Genomic DNA, 20,725 nt, shown 5'->3' on the forward strand with positions numbered 1-20,725 from the left:
CTTTCCCCTTTCATCTTAAATATATGTGCTCCAGCATCAGATTCTGACTATCTACTCTGTCTTTGCCTTCTCTAATGTTATAAGGTTCTACCAGATCTCCCTCAACCTATAATGCACCAACTAAGACAATTTTAGCTGCCTCTCTTCATAGCTCAACATAGCCTCTGATTGAGACAGCATCTTGTTAAACCGCCACCACCTCCTGTAATGGGCCAGCCAGAATTGCACATGGTACTCCAAGTATGGTCTACTAGTTTTTTATATAGTACACATAAATGTTGGAGGAACTCAGCCTGTCAAGGAGCACTTCTGGAATGGAATTAATAGTTGACATTTCAGGCCGAAACGCTTCAGTAGGACTCATGATTTATGTAGTTAATCTATGATTTCTGTACTTATGTTGTTCCAACTACTGAAAGCAAGCATTCCAGATGCCTTCTTTATCACCCTATCTACTTATGTGGCTGCTTTCAGTAACATTGGACTTTGACTCCAAAGCTGTCATTAACTGTATATTGTTCCTTTACATTCAACCTGTCAAAGTGTAACACTATGCGTGCTCAAATCAATCTATATCTACCATTTCTCTGCCCATATCTGTAACCAGTCTGCATCCTGCTATATCCTGTTGTCCATATCTCCACCATTCTTTGTGTCATCCACAAATAGTAACTCACCATATACATTTTCATTCAAGTCATTGATATATATTACAAACCTGCAGAACACCAATAGTCACAGTCCTTCAGTCAGAATAATAGCCTTCCAGTACTAGTCTGTGTCTTCTATGGTAAAGCCAGTTCAGAATCTAAACTATAAAGTCACTGTGCATCTCATGCCTCTTAACCTTCTGGATCGGTCTAACTTGTCAATGCAAATATTAAAGTCCTTGTAGGCAAATCTACTGGCCATGTTCAAGTTCAGTTTATTGTCATTCAACTGTATGTATGTATACTGGCAAATGAAATGATATTCCTCCAGACTAATGTGCACAACTCAGTAGATATAACTCGCACACATAACATAAAGTAATATTACCACAAATAAATGAACAAATAATAAGTACCACAAATAAAATGAACAATAACAATTCAAGTTAAAAAAGTAACCAGTATAATGCTACTGGCACTTCATATGTGATGAGACGCAGGTAGTGGCAGGGATATAAGTAATCTTATTGCTTGGGGTAAGAAGTTGTTCCCACCCTAATAGTTCTGCTAATGCTATGGTACCTCCTGCCTGATGGTACAGGGGTCAAAGGGATTGTTGGATGGATGGGTGGGCTCATTGACATGCTAAGTGCTCCTGATAAATGGCTCTAATGGGTGGAAGAGGAACCCTGATGATCCTCTGAGTAGTCCTTGCATTCCTTTGTAGGGACTTAAGGTCAGATATCTTGCAAATCCCTCATTATTGCACAGTGATGTAGCTAGTCAGGATACCCTTGATGGTTCTCCTGTAGAAATTGGTTAAATTTGTGGGGCGATGGCACTTGCTTCTATCTCCTCATGAAGTGGAGATGCTACTGTGTATTCTTGATCAAAGGGGAGGTGTTGAGGGACTAGGGGAGCTACGCTCATCAGTCGTTTTTGTCACTTCCTCAACAAAATCATGTTTGTAAGACCTTACATATGCCGCATAAAGCCATGCTGATTATCCTAATTAGGACATGTTTTTTTAATGCAAATAAATTCTATCCATGAGCATCCTCTTCCATTGCTACCTCACCTCTACATGAAGCTCACCAGCCAATAATTTCCTGGATTGTCCCTATTTCTCTTCTTGAATAGAGGACCAGCATTAGCTATTCTCCGCTCCTTTGAGACCTTGTCTGTTGCTGGTAAGGATGCAAGTTCCTTCATTCTTGCCTGGCAATCTTCCCTCACCTCTTTCAATAAGCTGGGATATCCTCTTTGATCATAAAATAGCCTAGCATATTAGCATACCTCCACTGCTCTCACTATTCTCCATGTCCTCTTCCATTTCTCCAGTCTTTCCTCCTTCAAGAACACTTATTTTGTCTGTCCTAACATTTTTTCAGTGCAGTTTTTTTGTTTGATAAAGCTCCATCAAATATTCTTGTTCCATTGCAGCTGATAGATAAATGTAAATGATATTGCTATTGTTATCGCACTGCATATGAAATGAAAGAAGAGCTAGCATTTAAATGGAGGCTTTCATTTGGAAGTGCTGTGGAATGCACTGTTCCTTCCCTGTGGTAGACAGAATATATTAGTTAGTTTGATGTAATGCATATATCTTGATAACCAGTACATCGCTTTATTTTTCTATTTTAAATGGTTATGCAGTCCGTAAGTTCAGATTTTCTTTCAGACATCAGTACCAATGTAGTGAGGAAGCTGAATTGAAATCTCAGAAGAATAGATCTTGAGATAACTATCACACTGTGTTATAACTTCTCTGAACCTAGTAACTTAAAGCTTGGATAAAAGTGACATCAGGGTTGAATCCAAATGATCTATTGAAACTAAGCTGAATGTCATGTATTGTAAATACTATTCCACTATCATTTGAGAAGGTAATTTGAAATATGTGGAAGTAATTTGTTTCATTTTCTTTTGGGAAGGTAGCTTTCAGACACCTTTTATGGAGAGAAGTGATCTGTCTTACTGTTCTCTTGAACAAGTGATATAAAAAAAAGTCAAAAAGTGCTAATAGTTGTGGCTACAGATAGAAAGTTGAACCATGTAATAAATGTGCTATAGCTATCAATCTATTTTGTTAAAGTGATGCCATGTTTTCTAATCTTCTGATATTGTCCTTTCTCTGCATTTCTATTATCCTCAACTCCTTTGAATTTTTTTACAATGTAAATATCATTTGTTCCCACTGTTTTGGTTATAATCCAAAGATAAAAATTATAGAAACTCACAAGAATATTGAAGAGGGTATTGGAGAAATGAATAATTCCAAGAGTCAGTTACAGTGTGGAATTCATTGATATTAAACCAGTTGTAAACATAACTCATTTTATAAGCAAATTAATAGTCATCAAAGAATTAAACAATTGAATATAATAATAATTTTATGATAGAAAGTCTCATTGAATGATTCAAAGCTTGTTTGTAAAATGAACTTTTCTATTGTTTACTGGTTAGAGTCAAAATCATTTGACAGTACTTGTTCATACATAATTTATTACATTCAATGGAATTTTGGATTGTTATACCTTGTATAATTCCTTATAAAAGAGAGGGTCAAGTTAACTGTGTTACTAAGGTAGGGAATATGGCATCAAATATCCATAAATATACAATAGCCTTTGAAGGTATTGTTACGAACCGCATAACTGGGTCACTTACCAGCAAAGATGGAGACGTCCGTTGAAGTCTGACGATACTATTTTTAACAGTATTTATTAGTAAAAATACACAAAAATAATATCAATGCAAATATACAGATAATATACGTCGTCAATACTAAATCTAAAAGTGCGGGTATAATAATAATAAGAAATAAGCTCTATTGTTGTCTAGGGGATAATGTATTGTCCGATGGAAATATAAAGTTCATTCAGTTCATGCAGGCTGCAGCCGTTGGGGACCGCTGGGTTGCAATGGTTGGAGAGAGAGAGAGAGATTTGGAGAAAAACTTGCCGGCTTTCCTTTTATGATTTTGATCCGTCGGGAGTCTTATTGTCGTGGCCTTTCACTTGTGGCCTCTCCTTTAGCTAAACCGTTCTTTTGTGATGAGCCCGCCACCCCAGGCAAGGGAGGACGCACACGAGCCCCCACTGGCTTTTGCTATAACACGCTGTCACTGGATTTCCAGTGTTTCTCCTGCTGCGTCTAAAGGGGTTGTTCCCCAGACCCTCTTTTATCCTTACTCACGGGGTCTCAGATGTCAATCAGGTTGGGATGATGCAATCCCTCAACCAGACCACTCCGGTTGTCCCCTGAGGGGTTTCAATGAATAGTACAGTACTCAATACACAATTCCGTCTCCAAGAGACAATGGCCGTTATCAGTGGTTCCGTTCTGCTGAGGCCAGCACACATTCCAAACCTTGTGTATTCTGCGTGTCTCCCTCTCATTTCCTGGGTCCCAGACCCGAATTAATAGAGATCTTGCGATTCTCAAAAAGGAGGGTGCGACTTTGTACCCTTCGGCCCCTCAGAGTTGCTTCACATTCATAACAGTATCTTATCTATAACTTATTAAAAGATTAATAACTATAGCACTGTATTTGATTGCTGGTCTTTAACAGCATTGCCAGATTTAAAATCTGGAAGATATTCAGAGATGATTATCATTGAAGGATGATATGCAGTATATATTGAGTTCTTTCACTGCTTTGAAAATGCATTTAGCATTTTCACCAGTTTTACCTTGGGTTGAGAATAAGGTAAAAGCCTGAGCTCAGAAGCTAAGTAGACCCAGAAAGTATCCATGCAAATTAGTCAGTTGGTGTTTCCAGGTCTGCTGCTCAGAAAATCATTTGTACAAGAGAACCAGTGTATTGTGTGCCTATGTGAAAATAGGAGGCAGAAATTGGCAGGATGAGAGTTCCAGGTGAGCCTGCAATTATGGTGAAGTTCATTGATTGAAAAGGCAGGGCTTGATAATATATAGGGGCAAGTTATGTTCGAAAGTTGGAAGAGTGGTCTGCCAGGGACCATTAGAGGAATGTGGTCAAATCTAGGGTTTGTACAGCAGCGTACAATTGATAGCAATTGTATCCAAATATATTTTGCTAGTCATTATACATATAATACTCAATATAAATCAATGTATTGAGTAAAAGAGTTGGGTTGCTATGTTGAAAGTTGACTGAGATGTTGATGAGGCCTAATTTGTAGTATTGTGTGCAGTTTTGATTATCTGCCTACAGGAAATATGTAAGTAAGATTGAAAGAGTGAAGAGAAAATTTACAAGGGTGTTTCTGGGACATGAGGACCTGAGTTATAGGGAAAGGTTGAATAGGTTAGTACTTTATTCCCTAGAATGTGGAAGATTGAGGGGAGATTTGGTAGAGGTATACAAAATTATGAGGTATATGGATAGGGTAAATGCAAGTAGGCTTTTTCCACTGAGATTGGGTGAAACTACAACTGGATACCGTGGAATAAGGGTGAAAGTTGAAATATTTATGGGGAACATGAGGGGGAACTCCTTCACTCAGTTAGTGGTGAGAGTGTGGAATGAGCTGCCAGCACAAATGATGAATGTGGGATCAATTTCAACATTTAAGAGAAATTTGGATAGGTACATGGATGGGAGCAGTAGAGGTCTGGGTGCAGCTTGATGGGACTGGCAGATTAATGGCTCAGCACAGACTAGGTCTGAAGGGCCTGTTTCTGTGCTGTAGTGTTCTATGATTCTATGACTTTGCTAGTTATTTGAGATATTGCTTATGTCTGGGTTTCCCTCTGTCTGTTCGTATACCCAGAAGACAGGGGACCCAGAACATAAATCATGAAGCACTTCTTTACAACTGATATGATTCTATTCATCCACTTTTTTTTAATAGAAATTGAATTACACAGTGGGCATAAATGTTATGCTGCGCAATGCCAGTTCTCTGCATGGCTTCTTTCCACTATTTTGAGTCGCTCTCTGATCTGCCTTTCCATTGTAAAATAACAGGATTACATAAATAGTTTACACTTTATATCATAATGTTCCACATTGTACATTTATGTGACAAATAATTTTCTTTTCCTTTTATTTTAGTCTGTTATAAAAACTGGAAGGTTGCTTATTAGCCATGAAGCTCCAATAACAGGAGGATTCGCAGCAGAGATCAGTTCCACAGTTCAGGTGTGTAAGTAAATATTGACTTGAAATGGTGATTGATCACAGAGCAGTGTATGTTGGAAGCAGGGTTAATTTTATTTAATATGTGAGAATATTATGCTTTTCTATTTTCATTTATCAAAGTGTTGGAAGAATGTTATTTTCTCATCTTATTCTGTGATTAGACCAGTTTAAATGAAAACCACGGAATTATTTTACCAGCAGGACATAATATGATACGTATTTCTTTGTGAATACTTTGTCAAGTTTCCAAGCACTAAGCCAGTATACTGAGGTTCATTTGACATTCAAATTATATATTGGGCTTACCTAAATATTTGGCAAATAAATTTCTCTCCCAGTGCCTAAGTTCTCCAGCACACAGATCAAATGCAACTTATTTCCTAGTTATCTCTTTATTTCCATGTTATAATGTCCTGACTGTGGTGAGTTAGTCAACATATTCTCCCTGGGTAGGCCTGGAGTGAAGTGTAACATTTTATCTAACCATAGAAACTTCACAACTGAACTTGATAGAGTGTAGAAGCAGAGTCCGATCTTGAGATTTCCTAAGATCAAGAGCGTTACACAGGAGAAATATTAATCAGATCATGTACAGTTTAGATATGTTGCATCTGAACCTATGGTACTGGAATGCTAAGTAATAAGTCATTTCAGAATAGCAGAAGATGTTCACCTCGTGATTCCATGCCAATCTCTGTAGAGCAGCCAATAAGTTCCACTCCCTGATCTGTTTCCATAGATCTCCAAGTTCCCTCAAATCCCCGTACAATTTGAGATTTTTAAGTTACTGATCATATCCATTTAGATCCACCTTATAAGGGGTCCAGGTTATCATTACTTGTAACATAATTTTTTCTTCTTAACATCATTCATCCCGCATTATCAATATCTGCTGCCCAAAGCTTTGAAGCTATATTTCCTACTCCATGTACCATCAGCTACTGGGAGCATCTTTTGTTTATATATCATAATCTTACATGCCTTTTTCAAATTTCCCATTCACCTCCTTTACTCCAAAGATTTAACCCTAGCTTCTCTAACCCATGTAGATGATTCCTCAGTGATCAACATGATCGTTTCCTATCACCTTTTGAATATGTTTCCATCAATGAAGAGCATCAATGATTGTTGCTTTAATCAGTGGAAATGATCATTTACTAAATTTACCGTTGTCTTTATCAAAGAAAGGTGACATAATTTAATTCTAAGCTTTGATAATTTGCAATGCTTTAGAGTGTCAAGTTTTGTATGCCTGCTAAGTTTCAACATAGTTGATAGGTTGCTGTTGAACTTGTGAGTGCAGTCTCTTAAAAATCTAGAATCTAAAAAATCTAATGCTGTTCTCCTTCCCTGTTCTTACATTATTTTGGGTTCTGATTGTGAAGCTGGGGTACATGGAGTTAATTTCATATGCAAGAATTTATCTTGTACTTGCTTGTCATTATTAGCCAAGTTCTACACCAGAGAGGGAAAATGTAGCTCATGCCATTGATAACTTAATGTTGTCACACTGTAACTCACAGATATTATTAGAAATTGAGTTCAAATATAAATATAAAACAACCATTTATACCTATTGGTAAAACCTATTTTATAAAGTCTGGAACTTTGTTCCAAAGCTTTGGCTTTAACTCTAACCTTTGTCCAATTCAAAGTAATTGAAGATGGTGATATTGGTGTTCTATTTTTATTATAATAATAGGTATGTTTTAAGTGCATTTTGGTAAATTGAAAAAACTTCCTACTGTTGGTAACATTCCAACATATAAATACTTGTATTTAAACTAAAAACAGTCAGACATCTTTGGCAAAGACAGAAATCAGAAATATCAGATCAAAACTGATTCTGAAGTTTGCTTTATTTTGTTTTTTCTTAATAATGTTGATTACTGTTATTCATTATGCACTTATTTCTGGGACCATTAAATCTGATCCTAAAACTATACACAAGCATATACTTACAGAGAAGGTTTCTCAATTATTCCTCAGCCATTGTAACTTGTAACAAAAGTTGTTCATTTGTGTTACCGGTTTTTGTGAAAATTTTCCATATAACTATGACTGAAATAATACTTAATGTGTATGAGATGATTAATTCATTTTCTTTTTTACTTTTTCTGTAGTTCATAGGAAATTGAGGATATTCCATTCATTAAACTATATGAATTGTAACCCTCTTTTTCCTCAAAACTGAGAAAACTAGATCTGACAATTTGATTGTAATATTCCTGAAATATATTTATTAGAAAAGCTGAGTAAGAGTATGCCAATTTTGGTCTCTGTCTTTAAGTATTACCGATCTCTGGAAGGTTAAGGTTGTGTTTGTATGCCAACAAGCCTGTTAATCTATTTTACAATTTTCAGTCCCTCTAGGGAGAAAATGTCAGAAGGATAAATTGTAGTTTGACCAAGGAAAGGGAAGGATATATATTTATATAAACTGGTGAACCAATATATATTTTTTGAAAAAATAACAGATGAAATACATTCTTGGTCAGAAATTTTGCATTTGATGGGTATTATGATTATGAAGTATTTCATGTTCTTTTAGCATGACAGGCATTAAAACTGCAGAAGCATATTAGTAAAGACAGTTGGTCAAAAGTGTAAAGTTTTATTCCAAAGATTGTGGTTAGTGGTTTGGATAGCAGAAACATGAGAGGAACGTTTTTTTCCTTCTTCCATATTTTTGAAATGTGGATGTTTCTAGCAAGGTTACGATGTATTGCCATCCCTCAGGGCTGTTGAAAAAGTGGGAATGAGCATCCTCCTTGAACTGCTTCAGTGCCTTTGTTGGCGATGTGTTCGCAGAGATATTACGTGGTGAGTTGTGTGATGTAGGTTCATTGGTGAGGATCGAGCTGTCATATTCAGTGACCACTTTATTAGGTACAGGATTGAAACTGGTGTGGCCCTCTGCTCCTGTAGTCCATCCACTTCAAAGTTTGACGTATTGTGCATTCAGAGATGCTCTTCTGGAGACTGCTGTTGTAAAATTTGGTTTTTTGAGTTACTGTCAACTTCCTGTCAACTTGAACCAGTTTGGCTCTTCTCCTATGACCTCTCCCATTAACAAGGCATTTTTGCCTGTAGAACTACTGTTCATCGAATGTTTCTTTTGGGGGTTTTTTGTACCATTCTCTTTAAACCCTAGAGACTGCTGTGTGTGAAAAACCAGCAGATTCTGAGATACTCAAACCACCCTGACAGGCAACAACAATCATTTTATGGTCAAAGACACATACTTCACATTTTTTTCCCATTCTGAGGTTTGGATCTGAACAACGGAATCTCTTGACTAGGGGTTCCCAACCTGGTGTCCAAGAATCTCTTGATTATTTGTATTAATCCATGGCATGAAAAGATTTGGAACCCCTTCTCCTGACCAGGTTTGCATGATTTTATGCATTGATTTGCTGCCATATGATTGGCTGATTAGTTATTTGGATTAATGAGCAGGTATACTGTCGTACCTAATAAAGTGGCCACTGAGTGTATTTCCTAGTGAGAATGGTGCGGCGACATTTAGGGAACCCTGCAAATGTTGTTGCTCCCACACACCCTTAGCCTTTTGCCACCTTGATAGATGTGAGTTTCAGGTGGTGGTGATAACATATTGTTGGCAAGTAACTGCAGTGCACTGTGTAAATGTAGATCCGATGGTGGAAAGAATGGAGACTGTAAGACCATAAGACATAGGAGCAGAATTAGGTCATTCAGCCCAATGAGTCTGCTCGCCATTCCATCATGGCTGATCCTAGATCCCACTCAACCCTATACACCTGCATTCTTGCTGTATCCTTAGATGCCCTGACCAATCAGGAAACTATCAAATTCCACCCATGGAATTGTACCCACGGAGCAAACCTCCACTGCAGTCTGTGGCAGAGCATTCCACAGATTTACTAGTCTCTGGCTAAAATAAATTCCTCCTTGCGTCCTTTTTAAAAGGTTATCCCTCAATTTTGAACCTGTGCCCTCTAGTTCTAGATAACCCTACTATAGGAAGCATCCTCTGCACATCCACCCTATCTAGTCCTTTCAACATTCCGTAGCTTTCAATGGGATTCCCCCACTTTATTCTAGGTTCCAGTGAGTACAGGCCCAGAGCTGCCAAACGCTTCTCATATATTAACCACTTCATTCCCAGAATCTTCTAGACTTTTTCCAAAGACAACACATCATTTCTGAGGTATGAGGCCCAAAACCACATCCCTGACATATTTAGTTGTTTGCCTGTTCTCCATCTCCCTCTGGTGCTTCCCCCCCTCCTTTCTTTCTCTGGAGGCCTCCCTTCTCCAGCTCGGTATCACTTTCACCAATCACCTTTCCAGCTCTTAGCTTCATCCCACCCCCTCCGGTCTTGTCCTACCTCCATCCCCCACCGAGATGGTCTTGAAGCTCTTCACTTCTTTTTGGATTCCAGACCTAACTAATTCCCCTCTATCACCATTATCACCATAAGCCTACAGACTCTCAAGCGGAACAAGTGCTTGCAAGCGGAACAAGTGCTACACCTGCCCTTACATTTCCTTCCTCACCACCATTCAGGGCCCCAGACAGTCCTTCCAGGTGAGGCGACACTTCACCTGTGAGTCGGCTGGTGTGGTATACTGCGTCTGGTGCTCCCGGTGTGGCCTTTTATATATTGGTGAGACCCGACTCAGACTGGGAGACCGTCTCACTGAACATCTACGCTCGGTCCACCAGAAAAAGCAGGATCTCCCAGTGGCCACACATTTTAATTCCACGTCCCATTCCCATTCTGATATGTCTATCCATGGCCTCCTCCACTGTCAAGATGAAGCCACACTCAGGTTGGAGGAACATCACCTTATATGCCGGCTGGGTAATCTCCAACCTGATGGCATGAATATTGACTTCTCTAACTTCCGTTAATGCCCCTTCTCCCCTTCTTACCCTATCCCTGACATATTTAGTTGTTTGCCTGTTCTCCATCTCCCACTGGTGATTTCCCCCCCCCCCAACTTCCTTTCTTTCTCCCGAGGACTCCCGTCCCATGATCCTTTCCTTTCTCCAGCTCGGTATCACTTTCGCCAATCACCTTTCCAGCTCTTAGCTTCATCCCACCCCTTCCGGTCTTCTCCTATCATTTGCATTTCCCCCTCCCCCACTACTTTCAAATCTCTTACTATCTTTCCTTTCAGTTAGTCCTGATGAAGGGTCTTGGCCCGAAACATCGACAGTGCTTCTCCTATGGATGCTGCCTGGCCTGTTGTGTTCCACCAGCATTTTATGAATACTTCAGTTATGACTTTAGCACTTGTTGGCCTTACCATTGAGGTACAGCATGTCAAGCATACTATTTATATAGATCATTTCTGTGCTTTGAGATGTAAAACAGTTAACAGAATGCAGAGTGAAGTGTAACAGCTGTACAGAAAGCATAGTACAAGTAGACAATAAAATGCCAGATTATAATGGGATAAGTTGTAAGGCTTAGAGTACATTTTATCCTACTAGAGAACCATTCAATAGTCTTATAACAGCAGTGGGTGGAGGTTGTTCTTAAGCCTGGTGCAAGGTGCTTTCTGGCTTTTGTACCTTATGCCCAATTGGAGAGAAGAGAGAATATCCAGGATGGGTAGGGTCTTTGTTTGTGCTGGAAGCTTTACTTACACAGTGAGAAGTATAGACAGAGTTAACACCGAACTTCTTGAACTTCTGTTACTGCCCTCCCCCTTTTCTATTCCCTCTCTCATCATATCTTCTTGCCTGCCTATCGCCTCCCTCTGCTACTCCTCCCCCTTTTTCTTTCTTCCATGGCCTTCTGTTCTGTCCTATTAAATTCCCCTTTCTTCAGCCCTGTATCTCATTCACCAATCAACTTACCAGTTCTTTACTATATCCCTCCCCCTCCCTTCTAACTCTAACTCCTCATCTTTTTTTTCTCCAGTCCTGCTGAAGGGTCTTGGACCAAAATGTTGACTGTACTATTCTGCATAGATGATGCCTGGCCTGCTGAGTTCTTCCAGCATTTTGTGTGTATGCTTGGATTTCTAGCATTTGCAGGTTTACATGATATACTAAGTTGCGTCCACAACATTCTGCCGTTTCTTATAGTCCAAGAGATCATTTACCATACTAACACTTTATCATTATGCAGTGCCTATAAAATGGACTCACTCCCCTAATGTTTTACAAAATTGAATAACAGTGGATTTATTTTGTTTTCTTTTGACCAATATCAACAGAAAAATTCTTTTGTGTAAAAGTGAAAATAGATCTCTGCAAAGTGACCTAAATTACAAATATAAAACACAAAATAATTGATTGTAGAAGTATTCACCCCCTTTTATATGACACACCAAGTCATCACTGGTGCAACCAGTTGGTTTTAGAAGTCACATAATTAGTTAAATGGAGATCTGTTTTTGGTGACTTTTGTGTAGTCAAGTTGTTTCAGCTGTATCTGGAAAGTCAACTGCTGGTGAGTCAGTATCCTGGCAAAAACTACACTATAAAGATAAAAGAAAACTCCAAGTAACTCCACAAAAAGTTATTGAAAAGCACAAGTCAGGAGAAATTTCCAAGTTACTCCATATCTCTTGGAGTACAGTGAAGTCAATCATCAAGAAATGGAAAGGATATAGCACCATTGTGAATCTGCTAAGAATAGGTTGTCTTCAAAAACTGAATGACTGTGGAAGAAGAGGACTAGTGGAGGAGACCACCAAGATGAGATGGGTGAGACTGCATATACTACAATTGTTGCCTGGGTGCTTCACCAGTCACAGCTTTATGAGAGAGTGGCAAAGAGAAAGCCTCTGTTGAAAACAACTCGCATGAAATTTTGGCTAGAGTTTGTCAGAAGGAATGTGGGGGACTGTGAAGTCAGCTGGAATGTTATATGGTCTGATGAAACCAAAATTGAGCATTTTGGCCATCAGACTATAATGCTATGTTTGTTGCAAGCCAAACATCGAATATCATCAAATCACACCATCCCTACTGTGAAGCGTGGTGGTGGCTGCATCATGCTGTGGGATGCTTCACTGCGGCAGGTCCTGGAAGACTTGTGAAGGTAGAAGGTAAAATGAATGCTGCAGAAATCAGGGAAATCCTGGAGGAAAACTTGATGCAATCTGCAAGAGAATTGCGACTTGGGAAAAGATTTGTTTTCCAGCAAGACAATGACCCCAAGGATAAAGCCAAAGCTACACAGGAATGGCTTTAAAGCAACAAAAGTAATGTCCTGGAGTGGCTAAGTCAGAGTCCTGCCTTCAATCCAATTGAGAATTTTTTGCTGGACTTAAAAAAGGCTCTTCACTCACAATCCCATGCAATCTGACTTGAACAGTTTTGTAAAGAATAATGGGGCAAAGCTGCAGTGTCCAGATGTGCAAAGCTAATAGAGACCTATCCTCACAGACTTGAGGCTGCTGTTGCTGCCAAAGATGCATATAAATACTGACTTCAATGAGATGAGTAATTATGCAATCAGTTGCTCTGTTTATATTTGTAATTAATTTAGATCACTTTGTAGAAATCTGTTTTCACTTTGACACAAAAGAGTATTTTCAGTCTCAAAAGAAGCTGATTTAATTCCACACACAAAATGCTGGTGTAACACAGCAGGCTAGGCAGCATCTTTAGGGAGAAGCGCTGTCGATGTTTCGGGCCGAGACCCTTCGTCAGGACTAACCGAAAGGAAGGATATCTATCCCTATCTTTCCTTTCGGTTAGTCCTGACGAAGGGTCTCAGCCCGAAACGTCGACAGCGCTTCTCCCTATAGATGCTGCCTAGCCTGCTGTGTTCCACCAGCATTTTGTGTGTGTTGTTGTTTGAATTTCCAGCATCTGCAGATTTCCTCATGTTTGCTGATTTAATTCCACTGTGATTCAATGTTGTAAATTAATAAAACAGGAAAACCTTCAAGTGGGGTATGATGCTTTATATTCACTGTATATGTTCTTAGAACTGCCTCCATCTGATAGTTATTTTAACTGTACACCACCATTCATAAATTGGCAAGACTGCAGAGCTTTGATTTGATCTGTGAGGCTATTGGGCTTTATGGGATTATTCTGCTTTATTTATTGCATGGTACTTTCCCTTTTTCGGATGCATGTATTAGTGTTGTATCATCATTGGTGGAATGTGAACGTGCACCTTTGGATTGTTAGTCTGGTAATTTGCACTGTTAATTGAGGAAGGGCTTCATGTTATGAAAGGAAGACAGACCTTCAACTTTGCCTTCAAATCTACTTAAGGATTGAAAATACTTAAGTGCATTATTATTTTATCACAGTTTGTTCTTTGCTATAATGTTGTGATAGCCATACAGTAAATGATTCTTTTGATATAGAATAATGAAATGCCTACAGCTTATTTGGACCTTTTGAAAGAAAATACTGAAAAATAACACAGATTGGCATGCACTTCCAAGATCCAGCATTGCATTGGTAGAAAAATGAGAGAAGCCTTAATTGCAGGGTTTTATGATAACATGTTAACATGTTAACATGATAGTAATATTTCAAGGCGAAGGTCAGTAGGGGGAATCCTTACTCTCAAGATCTGTCAAGTAAACTTTTGGAGCTCCAAGCCAGAACATCAACCCTATTGGTTTACTTATATTTGCACAGCAGTTTTATAATTGAAACAGCTGTGTGCCACAGTAAAAATTGCTGAGATGATCACTTCAAGTAATATGAAAGAATAGCAGACCGTGCATATAGTGCTGGAAACTTGCCTCTGTTTTTTTTTAATGGCCTTCCCAAGCTCATTTCTATTCTCTCATCATTTCCTCTGTTGACAATTCTACTTTCTAGTTTTATTGCAATATATGTTCAGATGAGTACCATGTTAATTTGAAGACTTTTGGAAATAAAAATATTGGTCATATATTGACTGATATTCCTTCTACTCAGCCACTAATTTCTCATGATGCTTATTTTAACCTTCATCAACTTTTTAAAGAAAACCTTTTTAAAACTGACATAACTTTTCCTAATTACCAACACTTGCAGTTGTCCCTCTTACCATTTCATTTCCAGTCTGTCATTTTAAGATGCTTGGATTAACACCTGGGTCACCCTGGTACTATCAATCCCAATCTCTGCAAAATGGCTGCCATCACTCCTAAACGCTCGTTAAGATTGTAGGATCAATGTGAAAAGGTGATAAAAGACTCAAAACAAAAGTTGCATTGATCATTTTTAAAATGAGAGCGCAGGGTATATTTAGTAGTAGGATATGCTGATATGGAAAAGAGGAGAGAAAGGGAAGAAAAGACTAAACAGAAATAATGTGTAAGATTTTTACAAAGTGCTGTGCATTAGATGAAAACATGAAAGGTAGTTTGCCCTGTTTTCATGACATTATACCTCAACCAGCAGTACCAAATCTGACTGACAATATTTCCATTGTTGTGCAGTTATTGGACTTACTTTTGACCAAAATGGCTAGTGTGTTTCTTGGCATATCATTATCAGAGATTATCAATTTATGAAAAGCAGTTGCATCCTGTGACTCAAAATTACTCAAAATATTGATTAAATATTATTAAAAGGCTCCCACAAATAGTATTTCAAATCCAAAGACCCTAAAAGCTTCTCCTTTAGAGTACAGCTGGTACTTGCAAAAATTACTTTCATTTTCAGTATTTTAAAGGGTATGGAGCTTTTAAAAGGCTTATTCCCAACTAATGACTGAATTCTTTGTAGAGAAAATTGAGGGTAGTTATATACATGGTGTAGTTCTATACATGGCGGTTTGCAACAGCCATTCAACAAAACATCATTAAAGAGTGTTTAAGAGGATATAAGGTGAAAATCATTGTGTGGGTATCACATTGGTTTGTTAGCAGGAAGGTAATGGATTGCTTTGTGTCCATTTTTCATAAGCAGCTAGAGAAAGGAGCATACTTAATGTAAGTAGTACTAAAAAAAATGTTGATGGTGACAGTAAATACCAGCTTCTGTTGATATACTGTATCTGAAATGTGTAGAAAAGTTCAGAAAGATACACACTCGAAGGATGAGCGATGAATGACAATAGACTATAATGTGCGTGAACAGAAGTTCATGTCTGCAAAATCTTAAAGATGTGATAAGCTAAAATACATTATTACTTGGGTTTGTAAGTAGAGGGATAGAATACCGAATGGAAAGTCACCTGCAAAATTGTAGCCACTTCATGTTTATGAGAAATGTAAAATCCTAGGAAGAGGTACACAAAATATTTTAATAGGATGGTACTGGCATGTTATACTTACAGTCAGTGGCCACTTTATTAGTGCACATCTCGTTAATGCAGACATTTAATCAGCCAGTCATGTGGCAGAAACTCAATAAAATCATGCAGCCATGGTCCAAGGGGTTCAGTTGTTGTTCAAACAAACACCAGAATGGGGAAGCAATGTGATCTGAGTGACTTTGACCGTGGAGTGATCATTGGTACTCGACAGAGTGGTTTGAGTATCCCAGAAACTTCCGATTTCCTGAGATTTTTACGCATAACATGTACAGAGTATGGTGTAAGAAACAAAAAAACAATCTGGTGAGTGGCAGTTCATTATCATCAAAGATCACCACCACCCAACCCATACTCTTTTCTTGCTGCAGCCTTCAGGTAGAAGATACAAGTGCCTCAGGATTTGCACAGATAGGGTCAGGAGCAGTTACTACCCTTCACCCATCAGGCTTTTAAACAAAAAAGGTTAACTACACTCATCATTGAGATGTTCCCACTGCATACGATCTCACTTTAAGGACTCTAGCTTGTTATTTCATGCTCTTGTTATTTATTGCTCTTTCCTTATATTTGCATTTGCACAGTTTGTTATCTTCTATGCTCTACTTGATCTTTCATTAATCCTGTTTACAGTTACTATTCTGTAGATTTGCAGAGTATACCTGCAGGAAAAAGAATCTGAGGGTTGTATGTGGTGGCATATGTGTACTCTGATAATAAAGTTTACTTTGAGTACTTTGAATTTTGAGGTCAGAGGAGAATGGCCAGACTGATTCCAGCTAACAGGAAGATGACAGTAATTCAAATAACCATGTGTTACAACAGTGGTGCACAGAAGAGCACCTTTAAAAGTAGAACCCATCAAACCTCAAAGTAGATGGGCTATTGTAGGAAGAGACCACGACCGTATAAAGTGGCTAATAGATGTATAGCTGATTTTGGTAGAGTGAAAAGTTATTTGTCTGTGAAAAGAGAAAGTTACGAGGAACCTAATAAACAGGTTTTGTTGGGATAGCTAAAATAAGCTTTTCCCTTTAGCATATGGTCCTCATGAAGTGAAATGTTTCAAATTGTCTGCTAGAGATCGTAAGTGCTAAGAGGATACATCTTTTACTTACACACATCAGGATCAGGAATGCCTTTCTGGAAAAGATGCTAAAAGGCAAGCACAATAGTAATTTAGAATGTGAGCTGATGAGATATTTGAGGAGGAAGAACTTGCAGGATTATGGACTTAAAGTGGAGAAAATGGGCTAACCAGAAGGCTCTTTCAAAAAGTCACTTTGAGGACAATTGGCCTTGTGTGTGAACATATTATAAATCTTTAGCTTGTGATTTTTTTCTGTCTAGGAATTCAGTCTCTTGACATTGTAGAGGCCTTGTTGATGAAACGAAAGAATGTCACATTGTAGAGAAAAAGAAAATGTCTGTGAAGTGTTATGCCCGTAAAGAAGGAAACAAAAGGAGAGATAAACCTAAGAGATATTGGTCTGAGTATTTTGTTCTGTAAAGGGTAGTATATCAATGTTGCCGACAAAGGCATATTGTACATTGGTCAAGCATTGAATTATGGAATTGTTTATTTTGTGGTGAGTATGGAATAAATTAACCCACTAAAATATGGCTTTGTTTATCTCAAATGTTTTAAATTTAAGATGTTATGCATAAACATTCGTTGTTCAGGAAGTTCCCTCGAGTACTCTGTGTACATTATCCATTTTAGTTTGGTGTTTCCAGCCTTATATAATTTTACTATACTGGCTTCACTGAATTACCGTATTTGTGCTTTACTTTGCTGGAGCCACTGCCAGTTCTGTTTTTTTATTAATCCTGTTTATTCTAGTTCTCGAAGTGTACATTCAGGAATTATAATTCCTCCTGGTTAAGGGTGGTCATCAATACAGATTGCATCACTCAAACAAAACAGACTACTTAATAACATGCTGAGATCTTTATTTAGGTTTGTTTGTCAACAGTTCTAAATCACCTTGTTTGTTTTTTAGCTCTGTGGTTATTACTGAAGCTGTCAGAAAAAAATTAATTCACAAGTTCCAAACAGTATTCCTTTAGTAAGGTTGATCCCAAAATCAGATTAAAGTGTAGTGACATATATGTACTTTGATAATACATTTACTTTGAACTTAACAGTGGACTAATGTTATTGCTAGTTGTCAGTTTCCTTAAAAGGATAAAATTAATTTAGCAGCTTCCCATTATTTTACTAGAAATGCGTTATAATATTTTAAATCATATGCTTTAATGCCATAATAAGCATTTTGTTTTAAACCTACATAAAATTTTCAGCTGTTTTTTTACCTTGTGTTCTTTGAAACCCATGGGTAATTTTTAATAAAACTGGTGGCAACTTACTTCTGTAATTGTCTGACATGAATTAAAGGTACTGAGTATAATACACTTATTTAAGCAAAATTCTTATTTGAAGATGTAACTGGTCTAAGAATTAGAGTAACTTCCCTTTTTAAAACTGGTGTGCTAAAAAGAGAACAATGTATTTCAGGTATTGAGTTATATTTGTTGCTTTTGATAATAGCTTGAGCACCACCTATGGTTGCTTTTGCCATTTGAATTCATTTGAATCCTTTTATTTTATGACTGGTTGGGTAGAAGACTGCAAACAATTAAAAACCTTTCATTTCTCATTTTAAAGTCCACTTTAGTTTCTGGATTGTGATAGTATTCAGTATTTATTAGATACGGTAATATATATTTTTGTTTATTTTGAGTTCTTAATTAATATATTTATGTGGTTATTTTGACTGTTGATTATCAAAAAGATTAATTGTAGAAATTTATGGGTAGAGTATTTGGAGATTGTTCTCTGGAATACAGTATTGTGGACTGTAATGTCGTGGACCGTGATAAAGTGACACCCATTTCATATAACTTAACCTGTCACATTTATGGCAATTGGATTTCTATCAGAGGCAGGTAAAATTGGCTGCTGCTGATAAATTATTGATGCTAATGTTAATGGTTCTTGCTCTGAAATAGACTGATAATTGCAGCAGGTAATATGCAGGCATGGCAGCATGTAGAAAGTGCTAAGCAAAACTCCATTCAGCTAAGCATAAAGATAATGTCACAGCTCCATGCCCCTTGACTCCGATAACATTAGATATGTCAGAGATTTTAGGCTTCACCTGCTCAACCTAGCTAGAAAATAAAACATACTTAATTGATAATTTTTGGTAAAACCTGGCGCTGGAATAATTGAAGTTTGATTGCTTGACAACTGACTACTGTATGTGCATTTCATCGTTAACCTCCATCTGTTTAAATGAACAGTGCACCAGAAATATTTCATTGGATTTTATTAAGCAGGTAAGATGAAGGAATAGATGTAACTGAAACCGTTTAGGGCAGAACAGTGTTATTTTAAAGTGTACTTATTTTCAATTATGTGAAAACAGTTCAATTTCAGTTTAGTAATATTATACAACATATAGAATTAAAAGTCACAATAATAATATCTGATGATCATTAAATTCTAAACTGAAGTATTAGAGCGAGGTTAATGGACAAACAAAGGATAATGATATGTTAGACAAGGGTCTAAAATGCATTCCAGCTGGTGCAAGAGCATTTCTAGGAAATAGTACTTTTGTACTCCCTCTTCAACTGGATCCATTACTTCCTCATTGGGAGACCACAGGCATTACAAATTTGAAGTAGCATCCCATCCTCACTGACAATCAGCAGTGCCGCATCTCAAGGATGCATGCTTTGTCCACTACTCTACTCTCTCTGCACCCACGATCGTGTGGCTAGGCACAGCTCAACACGATCTATACATTTGTCAATGACATAACTATTGTTGGCAGAATTTCAAATGGTTATGGGAGGGGTACATGAGTGAGATCGATCAGCTGGTTGATTTGTGTTGAATCAACAACCTTGTACTCAGTGTCAGTAAGACCAAGGAATTGATTGTGGATTTCAGGAAGGGGAAGTTGAGGGAACACGCACTAGTCCTCATCGAGGGATCAGCAGTGAAGTGGGTGAACAGTTTCAAGTTCCGAGGTGTCAGCATTTCTGAAGGTCTATCCTGGGCTCAGAATATTGATACAATTGCAAAGAAGACGCGTTAGTAGCTATATTTTAATAGGTGCTTGAGGAGACTTGGTATGCATCACTGACTGATATGAAGGGACCACTTCACAAGATTGGAAAAAGCTGCAAACTCAGCCAACTCGATCATGGATACTAGCCTCCCCACAACGAGGTCATCTTCAAAAAGAGATGCCTCAAAAAAGTAGCATCTGTTATTAAGGACTCCCATCACCCAGGACATACCACCTTCTCACTGCTACCATCAAGGAGGAGGTTGCAGAATCCTGAAGACACATGATCAATGTCTTAGGAACAGCTTCTTCGCCATTGTCATCAGCTATCCAAATGGACAATTAACCTGTGTACACTCTCTCACATCAAGAGAAAATCTGCAAATGCTGGAGATCCAAGCAACGGACACAAAATGGTGAAGGAACTCAGCAGGCCAGGCAGCATTGATGGAAAAGAGGAAACAGTCGATGTTTCAGGCGAGACCCTTCATCAGGACTGGAGAAAAAATGATGAGTCAGAGTAAGAAGGTGGAGGGAAGGGAGGAAGAAACAAGGTGAAACGGGGGTGGGGAGGTGTGAAGTCAGGAGCTGGGAAGTTGATTGGTGAAAGAAACATGGCTGAAGAAGGGCGAATCTGATAGGA

At 38.1% G+C, this 20,725-nt stretch overlaps 1 protein-coding gene across 1 annotated transcript in view; it reads left to right on the plus strand.

Moving 5' to 3' along the window:
- The window catches only part of bckdhb (branched chain keto acid dehydrogenase E1 subunit beta), a 223,359-nt gene that overhangs the window by 150,072 nt on the left and 52,562 nt on the right, over positions 1-20,725 (plus strand). The window contains exon 9 of the mRNA XM_059982370.1: positions 5,695-5,781. Within this exon, the coding sequence (XP_059838353.1) occupies positions 5,695-5,781 (87 nt within the window). The remainder of the gene's footprint in view (positions 1-5,694; positions 5,782-20,725) is intronic.

The sequence above is a fragment of the Hypanus sabinus genome, chromosome 10, assembly GCF_030144855.1.
Source record: "Hypanus sabinus isolate sHypSab1 chromosome 10, sHypSab1.hap1, whole genome shotgun sequence".
Taxonomy (NCBI): Eukaryota; Metazoa; Chordata; class Chondrichthyes; order Myliobatiformes; family Dasyatidae; genus Hypanus; species Hypanus sabinus.